Below are 20838 nucleotides of genomic sequence, written 5' to 3' on the forward strand. Positions count from 1 at the left end.
TGTCCAGCTGCTCTTTACATGTCCCCACCTTCCAAAGCGTAGGCGTTCATTGTTGTTGGTCAGCTAAAGCACAGCACATACGACTAGTTTAGAAATCACAACACAGAAAACCTTTTTATTGAGCATTTCAGATTTATAGACATTCCATTCAACCTGTATCACAAACTGAACTATTTCACATGTGGCCACAGAGCCTGTCAAATATTGACAATGCAGCTTTAGCCTGTTCACATAAAAAAATATTTTGACGCTTATAGTGACCTCTCTCCCCTTGTGTACAGTACAGACGCTAAATAAATAGGTGATGTTACCGTAGCTACAACACAGCTGCTTATGGCATAAGGAGTGACTTCTACAACCAGGTTTGCATTGGATAAATCACATCAAGTGTCACTCACTCAATCTGTACCTGATGTCTTATTTACATTCACGGTTATGCAGGGCAGTGCTTTTCAAACCAAGAACGGCTTAAATCACACACTTTAGCTTACTGGCCTTACTGGTCTTCACCATCAGCAACTGAAACTAGGTGAGTGAATTGCTCTTACAAAAAATCTGGTGTTTTTTTCCCAAAAGATGTTCATAAGCTGAAGACAAGCTGTGTTATAGCTCCCCGAATACTACACAGGTATGATACTGAAAAAAAGGTTGTCAGCAGTAAAACAGAGCGATAGTATAGAAAATAAAAAGTATTTTAACATGACCTCAAAACTAGGATCTTGCTAAAAAGCTTTGCTTTTAAGTGAAGTGCGAAAAGGAACATCTTAAAAAAAAACACAAGTAGGCCCATTCATGAGGTTATAGTAAGTATGACCAGGAAAATCTCCTTCCAACAATTAAAGGCATTAAAGAATTTTTAAAATGGACTTTGCATGTAATTGAGGTGGGTGAGCATGGAGAAAGAGCCAGATGGCAACAATAAGTCGTCTCCCCCACACCTGGTGGTGAGAATGCTTGTTTTGCAGATCTTCACCCCCCCCCCCCCCTTCCCTGGAAGCCAGCCTATATGTGCATGTAAGTAATGTCTGCATCTCATGAAGACAAAACACTGATCCTTTTGTTAGCAGTCATCTACGACGCCCACTAGACTTCACTGTATAGTCCAGCTTAAGGCTGCTGGGAGAGGTTTCCTAATATTCTTTTCTCTAAGAAGGCTGACCTGTGGCAGGAGAGGTTTCTGTGAAGGAAAGGGGCAGAAACGGTCTCTGTAGGACACACACCACGTCAGAACTACAGTCCCTCTACAGCAACGTTTCCAAATTTTACACGTATGTACAGGCAGACGTCTTTTGTCCAACTACAGTCCCGTTTCTGGCTTGATGAAAAGGGCTGAGAGGGCAAACGCTAGAAAGACAATCCCTCCAATGATTGTAACTGTAGAAACAAAACCACAGAACATGTTTATTAATAGTAGAATAGAAGACAAAAACATATGAACAATAATGTCCACAAGGTTTGTGAAATTGATTTTCCTCTCTGTTCCACTATTTCTGATTTGTAACTTTATAAAAATCTAAATGTAGTTAAATTGTCACTGTAAGTTTAAGTGCACATTTGCAGTATAATCGGAAATGTGTACAGCAGGACTTAAAGCCGTCATGTTCATCATGACCCATAAACAGGTGTTTGACTCTGTCTGTTCAGCATCTCGCACTCATTGGTCACAACAAATTTGTTCGACCTCCCAAAGATTGTTCCTAATCAGTTTTTTCTAAATCTCTAATAAAAAGTGTGAGTAACACTTTTTATTAGAGATTTAGAAAATCATCATTGGCCTGAACTCTAGACTCTTGCTCTTTTTGTTATGTTCCAGGTTAGACCTAATTCTGGCCAAAGACTCAAGTGGCTTTATTTCTGCCTCTTTACCCCATCACAATTCTAACTTTGTCCAAAAATCAAACTACCCTCTTGGTGTTCTGCTAATCTGTACGTTTAAAGATTACTGTTTATTATAAAAGGTAGTGAAGATGAAAACAAACGCATTTTTACCTGTTCTGACAGATATTTTCTGGGCAATCATTCTCCCTCCTATCACAGCTAGTCCTGTACACAAGCAGTGTCCAAGTGTACCACCCACTGCCACTCCAAACGGATCCTGGGAATTAAAAAACACTTATGTTGATCCTAAAGATAATTACACACTGCGTGTGAGTTGTGTTCAAACAGCAGCCATTTGTAAAACAGCTCAAAGGGATTTATACACCTCAGGGGCCACACATGTTTTTAAACAAGACCTACAAGTATGGAAAAGAGACAGCAGTGCACCATACAAGACATTTACCTACCTCCCGGGCAGCTAGAATAATGGTGGTCAGTTGAGAACGGTCCCCCCACTCTGCGAGGAAGGTGAGGGTGAAGGCTTGGATGAAGATGGGAGAGATAAAGCTGTGCCACTTTCTCTGAGGAAGGGCAGTGCCTGGTCCAGCCTCCACATCAGGAGCCCCATTAGTCAGCTTAGACCTCTGGAGCTGCGCATTCAAAGAAAGTCAAAATGATTTGCAAACACTAAATGCTAAACGTGCCAAATAATTAAGTGAGGTTTGACAGTCATCTGAAATATTTAAACAGTTTGTGAAATGTTTCAAGGACACTGCACATTCAGACAAGCTAACCAATTGGAGGTTGACTGGTGAAGAGTGTGCTAATTTAAAAAAAAAGTGTGTTATTATGAAAATTAGATGTTCTGGATGTTCTTTCTACATATACAAGTACAATTCAGTTCATTCGAGAAGCAGCAACACTGTGAATGAGCTGTTCTGCTTATAAAGTAAAGTAATGTGAGCCATCAGGGAGTTGTGATAGGGCTACTATTTGGAAACATTAGACACACTGAGGGCTGACGTGTGATTAGAATGTTGGCTTATTCCAAGGTCACAGCGTCTTTCTAGAGCAGGCTATGAAACTCACCTCTTCGTCTTTTTTCTTGATCTCTGCCTGCACCTCCTCCAGCTCCTCCTGGCCTTCGTCCGGACTCATTTTCAACCCCTCTCTTAGCATGCGTATGCCAAAGATGGCAAACAGCGCCGTGGACACATAGTATGTGTAGATTCTTGGGATGATGGTGGTGGCGTAGCCAAAGAGCACTGCAGAGTGGGGCAGTAACCAGTTCATTACCATCATAAAACACAGGTTATGGCCTGAACAGAGTTATGTGCAAGGGGAAAGTCTTACTTGTACTAACCTGAGAGACAAGTCATGACTCCCAGGGCCAGCATGGCACCTGTCAGCACAGTGAGACGGTTGTACCGCATGGCCATGATGGCTGCAATGAAGAATGTCTTGTCTCCCAACTCGGAGACGATGATAACGGAGATAGAGGCCACAAAGGCGTGAATGAAACCCAGGTTTCCTTTGGTGGCGCCATCTTCAGAGACAACTGGAACCGCTGTATGGGAGATCAATGCCTTCTGCTGGAGAAGAAACACGGTAAGCGTTAAACGCGGCTCATCTTAAACACTTTAAACATGCCTGTCACGGCTAGCCGAGCTCAGGGCCCAGCGCTTCACCAACGTAACCGAGCCGGTAAACAGATCGGGGGACTCTGGGGGCACCGTGGCCTGGTCGTGCAAACACGAGCCCGTATTATCCTCACTTGTCGCACGTGACACCGCTAATAACGAACGAAACCCTTACTTGGCCACTTTGGGCAAATACTTGGGACAAAATGTAACACGTCTCTGTTAGCATGTTGGCTAGCTGGCGCTAACTACCAGCCAGCAGCGGCCGCACCGGCGTCTTCTTAAATCTACCTTTCCCACCGACGGCCATAAAGGGCGTCATGGGTAAATGTGAAGTTAGAATGAGAACCTCTTCCTGCGGTTGCTCTTGAACTGGTTTCTGCTCTTCTGGAACAGCAGCAACTCCGACCGTCAACGACAACACGGCGGCGAGCAGAAACAAGACGCGCGTCAAACTGCCAGCAGCCCGTCCATGTCCGCCGACCACGAGAGGCATTATTGCTTGTAAAAAACTAAGTAAACGGGACTTTTTAGCCTAGATATATGTAACGTCAATCACTTGTTGACGTTGGTAGTACGAGTAGCTAACTTCATAATACACAACTAGATTGGTTTCAGGAACTCATCGGCGATACACGTCACGATACGACCGAGCGAACCCCGGAAAGGAAGTTACAACCCTGCTGCCGCGGCTCAGAGCGCTGATTGGACGACCGGTCTAATGATGTCACACACAGCCCTGACGTGCGCAGCGGAGAGGTTAATGATTGGACAGTGTCATTGTCACATAGACGTGTCCGAGGTCATTCAATTAAGTTCTTTGATGCAGGTATTTAACAAAACTAAGTGAAAGCTCGTCAAACCTGCCACTGTTTCCTGTGAAAGAGACTACTTACTCTCTTTTATTGAGATATTATCCTACTTTTTTAGTACAGTACAGGAATGCATTGAGTGTACAGAATATACACGCACACATAACTCTGTAAAGAGCCTTTAAAATCAAATAGCTTAAGTTTTGCAATGCAATTTCTTTAAGCACTACTGTATATTGTCATATTTGACATATTTGTTTTACAGTACTTTTACCTGTTTACCCGTTTTAAGATATTTAACTGGTTTATTTAAACAAAGATTAATAGATATATAGATATAGATTATACAAATATTTATTTTTTATTTTCACAGGGCAGGAACTCAATTCCAAGTGATCTGATGAGTTGGCATGATGTACAAATAAATCTTGTCATTACATAAAAGTATATTATTTTATGAACAAATGGTCTTGCTGTATTGAATAGGCACAAATCCTCACAGAAATCTCTTGGCTTCATTTGGAAAGAAGCACCATGTGAATTCTAAGGGCGATAAGTTTACTCCCATACTCTCAGATTCCCAGATATGCCAGACATTTTAAATGCAATTACCTGCTTTATAAAACAAAACATTCAAACAATGTAGAAATAAAAATGAGTGTATTCATAGCAAAAAAGGTATAAATGCTTTTCTGTGCTTTGGGTAAGACTCATATTTACTAAGGTAAAGGTCATGACAAAGCTGTGCTGCCAGTGCCTGGTTGAAGAACACATAAAGGACAACAAGCCACCAGGTAAAAGACAAACCGCCGAAAATCAAGCTGAATGAGACATAGATCAGAAGCTCAGCAAAGTAATGTGGGCACGAAACCACCTCAAACCAGCCTCCCCTTGGCAGCCTGTGTGCCAGAGTCTCCACTGCTCCTGAAACACAATACAACACAAAAGACAGCAGTAACTGTGATGATGATTGATGTTACTAGTTGTGTGTTTGTTATGTATCCAAACAGATGAAAAGTCATGCTGTGTTGTTTGTCTGTTATGTAAACTGCAGGAGTTTCCTTATTCTATAAAGGTGATTCTACTGTATGTCAGCATGCTCTCCTGTCCATACTGTAAATGCATAAACCCAAATAATGCAGCGTTGATTCTCAACTTTATGTTTAGCTAGACTTTGGTAAAAAAAAATATTTGACAAAGCTTTCTGCAATAAGGTATTCTTAAATACAATAAAATCATATATGTATATATATATATATATATATATATATATATATTATCCAAATATGACATATTACCCTTCATATCATCGCATGCACAATCTCTGAAGTTTGTCCTGTGAAGCTTTACGTTATTGAAGAAATAATCGGCAACAATTACCTATACCCATCATATATCAGTAGTAAAACACAGCTGCACAAGCTTACCTGACCTCCCAGTACGAAGCCTGGCCAGCAGGAGCATTGACTGATGCTGCAGCAGTGAAGCACCAGCAAAAAGTCCAAACCCAGCAACATGAAACCATTCCAGCTGAGAAAGGAGAGTGCCCGTCCCTAAAAAAAACAGCAAATATCTGCACCATATAGTTTAACCAGCAACTAGTAGCAACATTGTGACCTAATATACTAACCTGTCTCTAGCCTATCTGAGCCGAGCACCGTCAAGCCTAGCACAAGATAATACCCCAGTCCAAAGGCATACTGCACCAAATGCATGGCTCCATCAGAGAAAACACTGACAAACAGGCACTCCAGCAGCCTCCTGAGGGAATGGACCCAGAGCAGCAGCTGCACCAGCAGAGTAGACAACTGTGGGACTACACACATCACTGGTAAGTAAATGCAACACAAAACACAACATCAACAAAGCAGAGTCATGTCAGGTTACCTTGAATGGCAAAGTCTGGTAAACCTGTTAAAATAGCCAAAATACCAGCCAGCCACTGGTGACTAGGATCCTGTGACTGATGCTGTGAGACTAAGACAAGGTAGACGATGAGGAGAAATCCGTTCCAGCAAACAGAGACGGCATAGAAGTGCCAGAACCACCTGAAAAGAAGAAGGACGCTGAATTAAATTGCAAACATTAAAATTTTAGAAGCGGCAGATAACAAAACACAGCACCAGCATATACAAGAAACCACATTTTAGCCTACACTTACCTTTTTGGGACGTCAAACACACGCAGCCACTCGTCTCGTTTGAGGTGCTGTTTGGTTTTTCCATAACGGATAAGATCCTGAAATAACACATAGAGGCGACATGTTTCATATCTTCTCGAGGTTTTGTGAATGCAGAATGCTACAAGAAAGCATAAAGCCAGAAAACACCATAACGCATCAAGGAGGTTCAAAGAGTGGGAGCGTAAAGTCGTGAGCATTGTTTTGTGTAACGCTGAAAAGAGACCGTCAGGAAACGAGGAACAGTTCCGGGCACGAACTGAATAGTGAAAATACTTGAAATGAAAAATTGAATGAACTCAACTTAACTCTATTCATTAGGGTATGTACCTAGTGTCATAACGTAAATAAACAAATAGAACAGCTTTGAAGTGGACTACTGAGTTGACACGTAGGAGAAAGTGGTACAGCAGGTGGCAGCATTTGAAGCTCGTCATATGACAAAGGGAGCTTGACCGGAGTCCAGTGCGTTCGTTCTACACTGGAAGGTAGGGTGTTAGTACACTATGAAAAATGTTTTTTCATGACAGTTGTTAATAACAACTTTCTACTTACTAATAATCACATGTATGTCTATGTGGGTCGTTACAGCACACATGTCTTGCATAATTAAGAACCTGTGCATGCAAAGTTTTGTGAATTCAAATTGGTGACTAGGTAATGGTTATTTTCACTTCATGCCACAAATCATGTTTTTAAGACGATTTGAAAAACTATGTCAAAAAATAGCCACAACCACAAATATTAACCCTTAATTCTGGACAATTCACTAATATTCTCAAAGATCTATTCTAATATTTCAAAGTGTTATTAAGAGTCATTCCCTATTATCTAATTTGGTTACCAAAAAGATTAAAATAAATAATCAATGTGTGTGCCTGGTGTCCAATGTATTTATGATTATTCCACTTACTTCTCACTACTCACTTTCTGCCACTTTGCCTTTGTTAGGGTCACCAGCCCGTTGGATCCCGCTTATCAATGGGGCCACGTACAGAGACAGGCAACCATTCACTCCCACACCTACTCCAATCAGCCTAACTGCATGTCTTTGGACTGTGGAAGGAAACAAGGAGGCGACCCACACAGACACTGGCAGAACATACAAATTCCACTCCACACAGAAAGGCAGTAACTGGCAACAGTTCTAACCACTACAGTCAATGGGGACTCGAAATGTGTATCAGCTGATCACACTTTGATCTTAACGACCATGTTGCCAAACACGATGGCCTTGGTGCCTCAGCCGCTCTCCAGTTTTGCTGAGCTTTCTTCTCACTGGTTCATGCGTCATTTGCGTGTGTTCCTCCCCTTGACAATGCAGTAATGTGCCAAAGGAAAAGCATGGTGTTTGTGTGAATGACTTGCTAAAGCCTCTGAGACATTAGATTCCAGGATACCTCTTAGAGAAGCAGAGTATCCTGCCTGAGGAAGTATGGAGTCTTTCCTGCCCCCTCTTCCTTCGCTGTCCTCAGTGTCCTCCTGTTTTTTTATTCAGCCAAAAAGCAGGACCCCCTTTTGGGCCCCTAAACATAATTCCTTGCCCCAAAAATACAATGGATCTGGGCTCTAAAAATAAGATTTTACTGAATGTTCATTAGATTAGCCAGTATAGGGAATAATAATGAATAATAAAATGTTAAATAGAAAGTTTTGACATGAAATAACATTAAATAAGAACCTCTTGTTTCTCACAATTTAGGACAATTAAATGTAATCTGGCAAAGCGTCCATGAGTTACTGTTGCTACAAACAAATCTGATTCTGAGATTCTCCTTCAGAAAGGAAAACATGACAATAGAGGGTTTTATTGTAAGAGTTGAAGTCTTCAAAACATGAAATGTCTTTGTCCCGCGTACAATAAATTTCATAACATCTGTGCAGTGCTGATGTTATCTGACCAGAGCTTATATTTATCCCTGATTCCAGGAATGAATGGTTTTATATTTAATTTTAGAAAGTTCAAATAAACCTTTATTATATAACCTTTATAACTGTTGACTATGACTTTGTGGCAAAAATATTTCTGTCTGTTTTTAAATAAGTAATCAGAGAGGTCCTCTTTATTTTCCGTGTTATTCCCGTTTTTAAATCAAACAGACGTCACTCACCTAATATTTTTTTAATTTAAGACCGATAAATATATCTTACAGTATATCATATTTCACTCATCAAACATTTCCTTCCCTTATTCTTTCCTCCTCCTGTGCCCCTCCCCCAACACATACACTCTTTTTGTCTTAGCCTGGGCCAGAGTTCAAAGCAATAAACTCATATAAAGCTTGAAAAACAAAGCCACAGAAAAATGGAAACTGTTATCTGGTTCCAGCTTTCCACGCGTTAATTTAGTGTGCAGTGCCCTCCAGGAAGCATTGGTTAGTGGGAGTGGAGGCGGTTTAGCAGGCAGAGAATCCCAGTAGAAGTGACCAGGCCAGGAAACATGTGGACCCAAAGCATACACTGTCATCATCTCCCAATCTCTTCCTGAACTCACATGAAACACACAAAGCTCCTCCCTCCTCCCAAGCTAATGTAGAGGGCAATGTTGATTCCTGTGGAAAACATGATCGTCAGACGTGTTTTTCTTTTATTGTTCAAGGCCTATTAGGAACCAGGCGACCAAACTGAGTAATCACAGCATAACTGCACCTGTCCCTACAAAAGCATGATTAGATCACATTGAACTTCTAACTCATTCTCATTGTCTGTGTTTTTAGTTTGTTATTAATAAGTTTTTGTTTTTTTCACTTTTAAACAAAAAACATTCAAATAAAGAATAAAAATTTAAAACTGCATTTACCTGAGCTCACACTTCTCAGGACACAGTTCTTTAATAAGTCTCTCTCTCTCTGAATATTTTTGATTTTCTGACCATAAAAGTTAAATTTTCACCAGGCATTTAGTAGTTTGAAAAAAAAAAAGAAATAAAACACTAAACTAAACTAAACTAAACTAAACTAAACTAAACTTGTTGGGGATATAATACGTTACATAAAAATGCATGATAAGCTACAGTAATTAACTGCAGGTTAAACAGTATCAGTAACTGTTAGCACCATAGATTATATAAAAAAACATACTACTGTGCTAGTGATTAAAAAGAAATATTCAGCAGACAGCGACCCGTTCATCGTCTCACCAGCAGGAGCGGCTCCGTCAGTCACGTGTTGGTCTCCACGGCCACGCGCGCACGCTCCTCCCCCGCGAGCTGCTCCGCTGGAGCGCGTCTCTCCATCCTCAGCAGCAGCTTCAGCTCCATGGCGTCACACGCACTTTACTCTGCGCTGACCGCCGTCTTCTGATTGGATCCATGAGAGTTCAGCAGCGAACTTCAGCAGGAGCGGGACATAAAACATGAGAAGTTAATGGACCTGTAGTGAGCGTTGAGGTCTGGCGTTACTGCGGTGAAGCTTTTTGACTTGACTCAGACTTTCGTGAAGACTTTGTCCATGTCTCCTGTCGGATGATGACTCAGGCGGTCTCCGTGTTTCAGATACTTGCCATTATTCTGGAAATAAGCAGTGCTGCAGGTAAGATCATGGTACACGTGTTATGTTTACCTGAATAACATAACCCGGTTACGTTTTAGGCTTTTAATACCACACATGCCACCAGAGTATTTTATGCATCTGTAAAATGTGTTCTCTTATCATGTGGTCACATCCTGAGGATAACAAATACATGCATGAGCCTGTGCACTGAATAAACCTGAAACAGGCCAATCGGACCCGTTCTATTCTCAGGTCAGTCAGGCATAGTTCAGAGGGTGTTATGGAACATTAATTAAGTCATTAAGTTAAAGTAATGCTTATTTGGAAGCGTGGCCTGTTCACTTTTTTCCATGCAATAGAATGTGAACTTTAGAGCCTCACAGGGAGGTGGTGGGCAGAAACAGGAACCCCACCTAGGTCACAATGTGCTTGGCTATTGAGCCTGACCCGGCCCATCTTCCCCTGCTTCCTGTTTTGACACAGCTCGGCCATTTGCTGCAACAATGGAAAAATGGCCTCTACAGCCACAGAGCTGGTTCCAAAACACATCCCATGTTGAAGACTTGTTCCCACACTTATCTACAGGCTGATTTAAACCCGGTTTTATTTCAATGACCTGTGACCTCCTTGCTTTGACCTGTTAAGAGACTGATGGCATCACTGCTGACTGTCTGTTGTCTCTATGCCCACAGACACTAAGTGGAGGTTTATACCTGATCCACCAACACTTAACATCTATGGCATTCATAGGATGAACAAATCTGAAAACCTGGAACTTACATGCAGGTATATATACATATGCAATATAACATGCAGTATCATAGACAGATAGATTTACTATCTGTGTTGTCTGGCAGAGGCCGCCAGTACCTGAGGTGGTCGACACCTCCAACAAGCACACGCTTCTCCACCAGGGACTGCAGTGGATCAGGACTTTTCTGCACAACGCTGACGATCATCAATGCAACTGTCAACGAAACCGGAGAATACCAGTGCTCCTATAGAGACCTGAAAGCTGAAGACGGAAAGACCTCAGTAGCAGCTTATGTTTTTGTCCACGGTAAAACCTACTTTACAATCGTATTGGGCAGCTTCGCCGATGAACCCTTTTATTGTGTATGTTGTGTTATGCAGAATATAATATAATATACTTTATGGAAAGTGCTTAGCTCCAACCTTGATGAGCTCTTTTATCCCATTTTGTTTTTCAGACTACAAGGTGCCATTTGTGCCGTCTGACAAAGAATACACGCTGGTGTTCATCCGTGAAGGAGAGCGGGTGGTGATACCATGCAGGGGTTCAGTGGAGGATCTCAACGTTACGCTTTACACTGTAAGAAGATCCAACTGCTTATTTCCTATTTGAAAGGATGCACCACTTTCTTCATCAGTGCTTCATTTAGGTTTAACTTTTGAGCCGTACCAAGCATTCATTTGCAGTTTGAAGGTTGTGAACTGCTGTTCACTTTACAGTAATGAAAATCCTTTCAATACGCTGTCTAATGGTGGAATTCACCTTTAAATTAGTGCCACTAAATACCTTATATTGTTTTATATTAGTTTTTTTTTTCAATTTGTTTTTAAATAAATAACCAAAAAAAATCACATGCTCATGAGTGATATCAGTTCCTTCCTTCAGTAAGTCAACTCGAACCAGATAAGGCTGTTCGTGTGTAAAATGAGTCACTTATTACTGGTGTGTGTGTTTTTTTTTTTCAGAAATACCCACAGAAGGAGCTTTATCCTGATGGGAAGGACTGTCTGTGGGACGCCAGGACGGGTTTCACCGTCCCCAGTCACCTGATCAGCTACGCTGGCGTCGTGTCCTGTCAGACCCACATTGGAAATGAGACGTTTAATTCCCCTCTGTACTTTGTGGCTGTCGTGGGTAAGACGATACTGATAAAAACTAGACCAATCACTTGGGTGAAGTAAAAAGCATAGAGGAAATCTAAATGTGTGCTTCATTCTCCTAATTAATTATTAAGAGAAAAAATAATGTCCAACTTCAGTGCCTGATCACCATGACCAAGTAAAACAGGGGCCTGTACCGAGCGAGCGAGAGCCTGACGTCTCAGGAGAACAATAGGCTGTCGACCGACTGCCGTGTCTTCCCTTCCTTTTCCGCAGGATTCAAGATCTACAACCTCACCCTGACCCCCGACAAAGTGAGGCTGTCAGTGGGCGAGCGGCTCGTGCTTGTTTGCACAGCCCACACCGAGCTCAACGTGGGCCTGGAGTTCAACTGGACGCACTCGGGTCAGGCCCTGGTCAGTACCCCGGCCCGTGTAATGCTGTAACCAGGCTCGACGCACAGCCGAGGACACGCAGGGATACACAGAGCATTGTAGCTCACTTCCTGTTATCCCTGTCCAGAATTCTCACTTCCTGCTTTGAGGAATTCTTAAGTTTATCTCTGTCGCGCCAGGTCACATGCTCAGATTACATGACAGCTTTTTTATATAAATCCGTGGCCGCACTTTAACATCAGATGATCAGTTTATAACATAAAGTGTTTGTTTCCGTCAGGGTGGTTTGAAAACACCTCACAAGAAGAAGCTGTGGAGCTCCTTGGAGCTGTCCAACACGCTCATCATGGACAACGTGACCGTCAACCACACGGGGGAGTACACCTGCACCGCCTCCAGTGGACAGATGGAGAAATCCGCCTCTGCCAACCTCAAAGTGTACGGTAGGTGAAGTAGAAACCTGACAGGAGCTTCCACAGACCTTTAATGTGCGTTTTCCATGTGTCACTGAGCGCTTTTCATTCGCTGTGTTCTCAGAGAAGCCTTTTATTGACATAAAACATTCCGCGAAAAAGGTGTGGGAGGTGAACGTGACGAAGCAGACAACGCTGGCGGTGAAGTTCTCCGCGTACCCCGACCCCAGCTTCAAATGGTGCGTCCACAGCGGAGGAGCGGGAGAGTCGCCACGTAACCCTGGTGTTGTTCATGACCTCCTTCTGTCACGTGTCAGGTTTAAAAACGGCCAAACAGTCAAGGACAGCTACAGAATCAAGCAGAGGAGCGATTCCCTGACGATCCAAGAAGTCAAAGAAACGGACGCGGGGAACTACACCATCGCTCTGACCAACAAGATAACGAAAGAGGAGAAGCGCCGCTTCTTCCAGCTCATCGTCAACAGTACGTGTGTTTTGGGCCTCTCTCCTTTTTCTTAGTCTTTTGTCAGCCTGATAACGCTTCACCCTCCACAGTTCCTCCTCGCATCTTTGAGAACGGGGTGGCCGTGGACGTGTACCCGTTCGGCAGCAGCCCCACGCTGAGGTGCACCGCCCGCGGGTTCCCCGTCCCCACGCTCATCCAGTGGCAGTGGATGTCCACGGACGACTGCCCGGAGTTCTTTGAGTAAGCGGCCTCTCGCCAGCGCCTGTGTGTGTGTGCGCATGAGGGGGGGCTTCCTTTTTGTGTCATTGTCAACAGGTTGTTGATTCGGCTCCTTTTCGTGATGTTGACAAAAAACAAGAGACGAGACAATGGCTGATGCAGATCAGCGGACGTGACGCAAGCTCCTCACAATGGCCGTTTTTAGCATGACATCAGTCTGTAAGGTGTCCTCTCCGTGTGCTTGTGAAACAGAAATCGCCTGCATGGCTCCTGGAGCTTGCAGCAGGCTCCTTATCTCCTCCTGCACTTCTGAACGTTTTCACAGTCAGGCGCTCGGCTTCCTGTTATTGCTGTCGTGCTCTCTGTGGAAAATAAGGTCCTTTCTGGCTGAAAGCGGGTTTCTTCGTGTACCTTCAGTGTTTTCTAGCCTGAATCCATTTGTGGTCAACAGGTCAGGGCTGGTTAAGACCGATTTGCAGCCCGGGTCGTGTAAACAGCCGTGGAAAGACATTGGCAACGGCAGTGGCCCCAACCTTGTAGAACCACCCGTCACAGCCACGGACCCCGTCCAAAAGGTGACTGCGCGAGAGTCCCAGCAGATATAGCAGATGTTTCATTTTATAAGTGCAATTGTTAACACAGTCAACTTGCTTCCATAGAAAATCATGAGCTCGCTGAGGATTAAGAAAGCTGAGGCACATTCCCTCTACAGATGCACGGCTGCCAACAAAGTAGGAAAGGACTCACGCATCATCTTCTTCCACGTCACACGTGAGCGTCCTGCTTCTCCTCCAGGTGGGTGGGTTGTGCATACTGTACGCTTGTGGTCACGGACGTTCCTCCTCCGTCTCTCCCAGGCGGCCTCCAGGTGAGCGTGTCGCCGTCCAACGAGCCCGTGGAGGACGACCACGTGACCATGAGCTGCAAGGCGGACGGGCTGATCTACGACAAGCTGGCCTGGTACCGCGTGGCCGACGGCGCGGCGGCGGCGGCGCCGGAGCAGGTGAGCTCCGTGCAGCCGTGCCGCTCGCTGAAGCTGCAGCCGCGGCCGCTGTCGCAGGCCGTGCTGTCCACGCTGCGGGACAACAACGTCACGCTGGAGCTGCCGCTGCCCAACGCCTCCCGCCGCGATGAGGGCCTGTACGCGTGTCAGGTGGAGAACATCAAGACCGGGGACAGGACCTGTCTGCTCCGCCGCCTGTCTCTCAAGGGTCAGACTAATGTTTTCATTCTTACGTTAGTTGTTCACTTATGAATCTGACACTATGAATGAATAATAGGATTTAAAGGAACCTGTACAGTAAATATTAGCAGTAGAATATCCTGCATGACATTGTTATTTTTGCAGATCCTTTACTTTGAAAGTTCCCCGCTGTGGGACATATACAGGTTCATTAAGTGGTTACAGGCTGAAGCCCGTTTTGCCTGATTCCCGTTCTAGGTCTCGAGCCTGCGAAGATCGTCAACAATTTCACCGACCAGAAGGTTAACATGAGTGCAACCATCACCCTCCTCTGTGATGCGGTGGGGACGCCGACGCCTACGGTGACGTGGAGCAAAAACAACCACACTGTGGTGGAGGGCTCAGGTGAGGCGGCTGCTCAGAGGCAGCAGAGCGACGGCGTAACGCGTTTGGCTGCTGTTCAAACACCCTTCTTCTATTCCAGGCGTGTTTCTGAGCCAGCGAAACCACAAGCTGACCATCCAGCGCGTGAAGAAGGAGGACGGCGGCCTGTACACCTGCACCGCCTGCAACAGCCGCGGCTGTGACGCAGCGCAGGCCTCCCTGACAACCGAAGGTCAGTTCCAGCACAGGAACAGGATCCGAATGGTGCTAATTATAACTGGAATAACTTTGGCGGACTACAATGATGTATTTCCTGTTTGCTGATAGCGTGGCTGGATTATGAGACAATGGGAGGCCGAGCACAGATATGTACAGTAAAAGGCCACACACCCACATCCTTCGAACAGGAGCACTATGTTTTTGTTGTTATGTGCGTCTTTGTGGCTGTGTGATTGAGTTTCTAGTAAGAACTATAACCAGGGACACTCGACCTCTCGACCTCTGCTGTTATTAAAGCTGGTTCCAACAGATACAAGAGTAAGATCTTGGCGATGCCCATAGTACTAACAGAGACGTGTATTTATACCAGCTGAAGGTTTCCATCAGCGCACATATTTACACATACACCGTTTTTTTGATCTCCAAATGTAGAGTAAGAATAACTTTGTTTCCGCATGACAGGAAACTGTCCCAGTTAGTGCACATCCTCCTGGGAGGCTCTCTGTCCCAAACAATGAGCAGACAGCGGGACAAAGGGGGGGTCAGCCTCACCGCGGCATCAGCCCCGTGCTCTCCTGAAGCAGGGCCTACGTGACCCGGGCCCCGCCAGCAGAACGCAGGCCCGGGTACTGGACCCCAGGTCTGCTCAGGCGATGGAAATCTGGGATCTGCCTCTGGCCTTTTTTTTGGCAGACGTTTGATGTTGTGAGACTTGATGATTGTGATTTTTCTGACTGATTAAGAAGCAGTCTCCGTCCTCCAATCTGAACACAGAAGCACATGTTCTGGACCTGACGCAATTCTGACGCCCAAATTCTGCTCCACACTTATCTGCGACTGCTCCATGTGTGCACAGTATGATGCACCGTCTGACGTAACACACATTGTTGTGCTTTTTTTTTTCTAGGCGCTGAAGAAAAGACCAACGTGGAACTGATTGTTCCCATCGGCTCAGTGGTCATCGCCATGGTTTTCTGGTTACTGATCGTCTTCGTCATCCGTGGAAGAAAGAGAGTAAGAGCTTCCTCTTCCTCTCCAGTTTTCCTTCCTTGGATTCTCCCATGTGGTTGCGCCCAGGACAGAGATGAAATACATAAGCAGTTAAAGCTCACACTGGAGGACACACACTGTGGGAACGTATGATGGATTGGAACTGACCTGTCTGGATCGGAGGTCGTTCTCCTTTGTACGCTGAAACAACAGGGCCACTCTCTGCTCTCATAAGTCACGTACGCCCGCATCGCCGCCTGGGCCCCTTTTTATTGGAAGGGCACCAGCGGCACCATTAAAAACTGCTGAGGCGTTTTATTGTGGTGAAAGGGCCGAACGGGAACAAATAGAGGCTCATTCATTCGCACAGGAAATCTCTGCTTGTCCGTCATATTTCTCACTTTGTCCCTGTTGCAGTCGAATGGCATGGAGCTGAAGACGGGCTACCTGTCCATGATCCTCGACTCGGAGGACATGCCCATGGACGAGCAGTGTGAGAGGCTCACGTACGACGCTAACAAATGGGAGTTTCCACGGGACAGGCTCAAACTGGGTGAGGAGCAGACCACCAGCGTTGTAAAGCTGCTCTGGAAGCAAAAGGTCTCCCTGGAAGAAGTACAGTCTCAGGCTAGAAATCACAGGCTAGTTCGATTAAAAGTACCTTACTACCCCCAACATGTTGTGGTACTGTAAACTGTAGGCAGTAAAGTGGCAAAATGGAGAGGAGGAAGTTCTTAATCATGTTCAATCAAGCATCTAAACTGCTGACAACCTCTAAATCCCTCAATTCAAGTTTAGATTTGAGGGAGAAGAAAGAACAGACACTGAAGATTCTGAAAACAAATCTAATATTTTGATTTGGTATGAGGTAACCTTGTGTAGTCGGTAGGCACAAAATAAACTAGACTAAGTAATAACATGGGTTAGGGTTAGTTCTCTTCAAAGCAGAGCAGACACTGTACACACTGTAGTAGTTGTCTAAATACCTCAAATGAGTCCAATGTGCTTCACAAATCACTTTCCCAAAAACGTTGGGCCCAAATAAATGGTAAATTAAACACAGTAAAAATCTTCTCTTTGTGTTCATGCCACGTCTATGTGTTAAAGGGGATCCCCTTGGTCGGGGGGCGTTCGGGCAGGTGGTAGAAGCAGCTGCGTTCGGCATCGAGAAGGCCACCGCGTGCACCACCGTCGCCGTCAAGATGCTTAAAGGTCGGTGTTCTGTCCAACACGCAAGCAGCCAAATAAACCCTTCGACAACACACTCACCTGTGTCTCATCGCGGTGCAGAGGGCGCCACGGCCAGCGAGTACCGTGCCTTGATGTCAGAGCTGAAGATCCTCATCCACATTGGCCATCACCTCAACGTGGTGAACCTACTGGGAGCCTGCACCAAGTCGGGAGGTGAGTTCAAAGAAGGAGTTCAAATGTGAGATCGGGTGGTAAAACTTAATAAATGTCTCCTGGGTCACGTCAACCTTTACTCAGTTCATTTCCAGTGTTTGTGCTCTTCCTTATCGTCTCAGGGCCGCTGATGGTGATTGTGGAGTACTGTAAACATGGAAACCTCTCCAGCTATTTGAAGAGCAAGCGCGGCGAGTACAGCCCCTACAAGGTAAATGGAGCGTAAACCGCATGCGGCTAAGATGTGGTCTGATGTGGTCCCACTCAGCCCGAAGTCCTGCACGCGGCCCATCGTTACGCTCATAAACAGAGCCAAGCCTTTCTTCTTGTTTCCTCGAGCCATAATGAGAATAATGCTTTCTGTGGGTCAGCAGAGGAAGCGCGTGGACAGCCAGAGGTGGGCGTCGAAGGAGGACGTGATAGACGGGGATTTGGGTCTGGGGAAGATCGCCCAGCTGGACATCTGCACAGGAACCGTCTGCGCCGCAGCTTCAGGCAGTGACATGGAAGGTACTGAGAGTCTTTTTGCTTGGTTTGTGTGATTTGCTTCTTTTATTTTTGTAAACTCCATCTTATGACTGCAGGGAGCACAGACGATGAGCATCTGACCATGGAGGACCTGATACGCTACAGCTTCCAGGTGGCCAAAGGCATGGAGTTCCTGTCCTCCCGCAAGGTACTGTACAGTGGCACTGAAATTACCCCAACATAGGAACTAGAGATGACGGCTCCACTGTGATGCCTGTGAATCCCTCTGTTTGGTGCAGTGTATCCACAGGGACCTAGCAGCCAGAAACATTCTACTCTCAGAGAACAACGTGGTGAAGATCTGCGACTTTGGCCTCGCCAGAGACGTCTACAAAGACCCAGACTACGTCCGCAAGGGAGATGTGAGTACCTGTTACTATCACGTTCTTTGGAGTAAATCCAAGCGGAAACCTATTTACATGTTGATCATGGCTACAGGCACGTCTTCCTTTGAAATGGATGGCTCCCGAGACCATCTTCGACCGGGTGTACACGACGCAGAGCGATGTCTGGTCTTTCGGGGTTCTGCTCTGGGAGATCTTCTCCCTTGGTGAGTTTGGGAATCGCTAGAACACGTAACGGGAATAGATCATCTCCGCCATGCTCACCTCTGTCGCCCCTGCAGGAGCTTCTCCCTATCCCGGTGTTTGCATCGATGAGTCCTTCTGCAGGAGGCTTAAGGAGGGCACCAGGATGAGACCCCCAGAATACGCCACCAACGAAATGTGAGCGGCCGCTTAGCACCATGCGTCCACGTCCACTACGAGCGTGGCTCGCTTGGCTCTATTCCTGGGATCTGCCGCGTCTGTGTTCACAGATACCAGACCATGCTGGACTGCTGGCTGGACCGTCCCACAGACAGGCCCACTTTTGCGGAGCTGGTTGAACATCTGGGGAACCTCCTAGAGGCCAGTGCGCAACAGGTGTGCATGTGTTTTTATCCAGCATGTTAGCATTAGCAGTAACAGTAACATTAGCATAATAAATCATCAATCTTCATCAATAATCATCAGTAAATCATCTATACTTCATATCACTGGTGAGGTATTGATCTATCGTGCATAAACTCTTGGTCTCTAGGATGGTAAGGATTACATCCCGCTGACGCCATGTGAGGAAGGAGGACCTCCCGTGACCCCTGACCCCAGAAGCCCCTACAGCAGTCCCCAAAGTGGCCCCATCCTGGAAGCTCAGCTGCACTATGACAGTCCCCTGTCCCTCGGGTCAGCACCATTATCTTAGCTGTGACTGTAGCTCCTGAAGCCGCTCAGCCGCTCACTGGTCGCCTGTATTTCTGTGCAGCCTGTCTCCGAGTGAGCGTTGTGGGCGGCCCCTCAGCATGAAGACGTTTGAGGACATCCCTGTGGCACACAGCAGTGTCATGGTGAGTGGCCGGGAACCAGTACACACTGTACTCGCTGCTATACACGTGCTAGCGCACCTTAGCTTGAACCGGCTGAATGTTGCAGGAGGGACACATAGACAGCAGCATGGGCTTCTCACCAGAGGACGCCAAGGGTTTGAACCCACAGCTGCAGACGCCCAACTTCAGGTGCTGGCTGCCGTCCACCATCACCTAACTCTGCGGGCGCTGCTCTGAGAGGCGTTGACGATGCGAATGTGTTTCCCTCCTCAGCCAACTAATGCGATGTAAGAGTAAAGAGTCCTTGGCCTCGGAATCCTCCAATCAGACGAGCGGATACCAGTCGGGCTACCACTCAGACGACACGGACGCCCCGATCTATGCCAACGAGGAGATGATCATGAAGCACAGCATGCTGAAGAAGCCGCCTTTGCCCCCGACGCCGGACAAGTTCAACGTGGAGGCCCGCTACAGCACGCCGCCCGTGTGACCCCCCCCTACCCCCCCAAACACACTGTACAGCATCCGTTTGCCTTCCACAGGTTAGGAACAGTGGCAACACACGCAATGGGGCTCTGATCACAACACATCACTTTAAAGGGTCTGCAGGGAGACATCAAGGCTGTATGATAGGTGAGTGCATCTCTGCCTTGAACAAGCAGAGGAATGCTATCGTGTTTTCACAGCGAGGACACACCTACAGCACGACTCAAGGCAAAATCCACCCCCTTCCGCTCCTTCAGGAAATGGGATCTGGACTATTTAGATGATAATAATCAGCGAATGTTTTCATTTGTGGTCGTACTAGTGCACACATTGCTGGTAAGGAGGCAGTTCTCTCAGCTCCATCAGACTCTTTTTTTCCTATAACATGCAGTATTTTATTGATGTGTATTACTTAAACCTGTAATAAATGCTAACTAGTTTTATAAAATAAAGTACTCACAGGTTATGATGAGTGTTGCCTGTTGCTTTTCCGTGTTGGTCCCACCAGTAGTTCCGTCAGTCATCGTCCGTGTCTTTGTTACGACACTCGTTTCCTTTCTCTGTGTCTTATGAAAAGAAAACAGTCCCCTCTCACCACAGCTCAGTGCGTGTGTCTGAGAACAATGCTCTTCCAGCCTTGGATATTTTCTTAGCTGTTTAGAGCTGCACGGGCCCATAATAAAGCAGCCAAGGCCAGAGTGTTCCACCTTGAGAACCCATAGGACTCTGGGCCCGTTTGGTCCATTCACATGGGTTTGGTTCGGGTTTTGTTTTTATGTTGGGCTATGTGTGAGTTCATGTGTGACGTCTGGACGCCCTGTGTGACAGAGCTTTTTAATTCATTGTTACGTGTTTGTGGAGCATTACTTCCGCTCCTGATGCCGGTGCCTGAAAGCTCAGAGGTGCATGAATGGGTGCATGAGAACACAATGTATTGTGTCTACAATCAAGACCAATAAACGTTCTGCCTAATTATAGAAAACTGGAGGAAATG

The 20838-nt window shown here is 45.7% G+C and overlaps 3 protein-coding genes and 1 long non-coding RNA gene across 6 annotated transcripts; 1 reads left to right on the forward strand and 3 right to left on the reverse strand.

Moving 5' to 3' along the window:
- Positions 1–87: 87 nt before the first annotated feature.
- tmem165 (transmembrane protein 165) lies at positions 88–4154 on the reverse strand. 2 transcript variants are annotated; one of them, XM_029147144.3, is made up of 6 exons: positions 3808–4154; positions 3182–3407; positions 2908–3083; positions 2286–2468; positions 1990–2095; positions 88–1374 (listed from the first exon to the last, which is right to left on the reverse strand). In XM_029147144.3, the coding sequence occupies exons 1-6, from the start codon at positions 3952–3954 to the stop codon at positions 1298–1300; spliced, it is 915 nt and encodes a 304-aa protein (XP_029002977.1). In that variant the 5' UTR covers positions 3955–4154; the 3' UTR covers positions 88–1297. The 2 variants fall into 2 exon arrangements, with proteins under 2 accessions (XP_029002977.1, XP_029002976.1); XM_029147143.3 differs by having other exon boundaries at positions 3182–3410; positions 3808–4151.
- A 454-nt stretch (positions 4155–4608) lies between these two features.
- Positions 4609–6680, reverse strand: srd5a3 (steroid 5 alpha-reductase 3). Its single transcript, XM_029145667.3, has 5 exons — positions 6432–6680; positions 6158–6318; positions 5901–6086; positions 5698–5823; positions 4609–5194 (listed from the first exon to the last, which is right to left on the reverse strand). Exons 1-5 carry the CDS (start codon positions 6647–6649, stop codon positions 4935–4937), a joined length of 951 nt encoding a protein of 316 aa, XP_029001500.2. The 5' UTR covers positions 6650–6680; the 3' UTR covers positions 4609–4934.
- A 1539-nt stretch (positions 6681–8219) lies between these two features.
- On the reverse strand, positions 8220–9723 carry LOC129604022 (uncharacterized). The gene is made up of 2 exons (XR_008694547.1): positions 9589–9723; positions 8220–9001 (listed from the first exon to the last, which is right to left on the reverse strand). It is a non-coding gene; the product is annotated as an uncharacterized LOC129604022 (long non-coding RNA).
- Positions 9723–20310, forward strand: kdr (kinase insert domain receptor (a type III receptor tyrosine kinase)). 2 transcript variants are annotated; one of them, XM_029147141.3, is made up of 30 exons: positions 9723–9979; positions 10633–10726; positions 10798–11000; positions 11152–11273; positions 11660–11828; positions 12071–12210; positions 12470–12632; positions 12727–12841; positions 12920–13086; positions 13158–13308; positions 13739–13862; positions 13947–14058; positions 14145–14498; positions 14729–14875; positions 14955–15086; positions 15981–16087; positions 16481–16616; positions 17171–17275; positions 17354–17467; positions 17590–17678; positions 17839–17977; positions 18052–18143; positions 18235–18357; positions 18434–18545; positions 18621–18720; positions 18813–18918; positions 19076–19218; positions 19298–19379; positions 19465–19547; positions 19632–20310. In XM_029147141.3, the coding sequence occupies exons 1-30, from the start codon at positions 9913–9915 to the stop codon at positions 19846–19848; spliced, it is 4008 nt and encodes a 1335-aa protein (XP_029002974.1). In that variant the 5' UTR covers positions 9723–9912; the 3' UTR covers positions 19849–20310. The 2 variants fall into 2 exon arrangements, with proteins under 2 accessions (XP_029002974.1, XP_029002975.1); XM_029147142.3 differs by having other exon boundaries at positions 17842–17977.
- The last annotated feature ends 528 nt before the right edge of the window (positions 20311–20838 follow it).

This window comes from Betta splendens, chromosome 4 (genome assembly GCF_900634795.4).
Source record: "Betta splendens chromosome 4, fBetSpl5.4, whole genome shotgun sequence".
In the NCBI taxonomy this organism is placed as follows: Eukaryota; Metazoa; Chordata; class Actinopteri; order Anabantiformes; family Osphronemidae; genus Betta; species Betta splendens.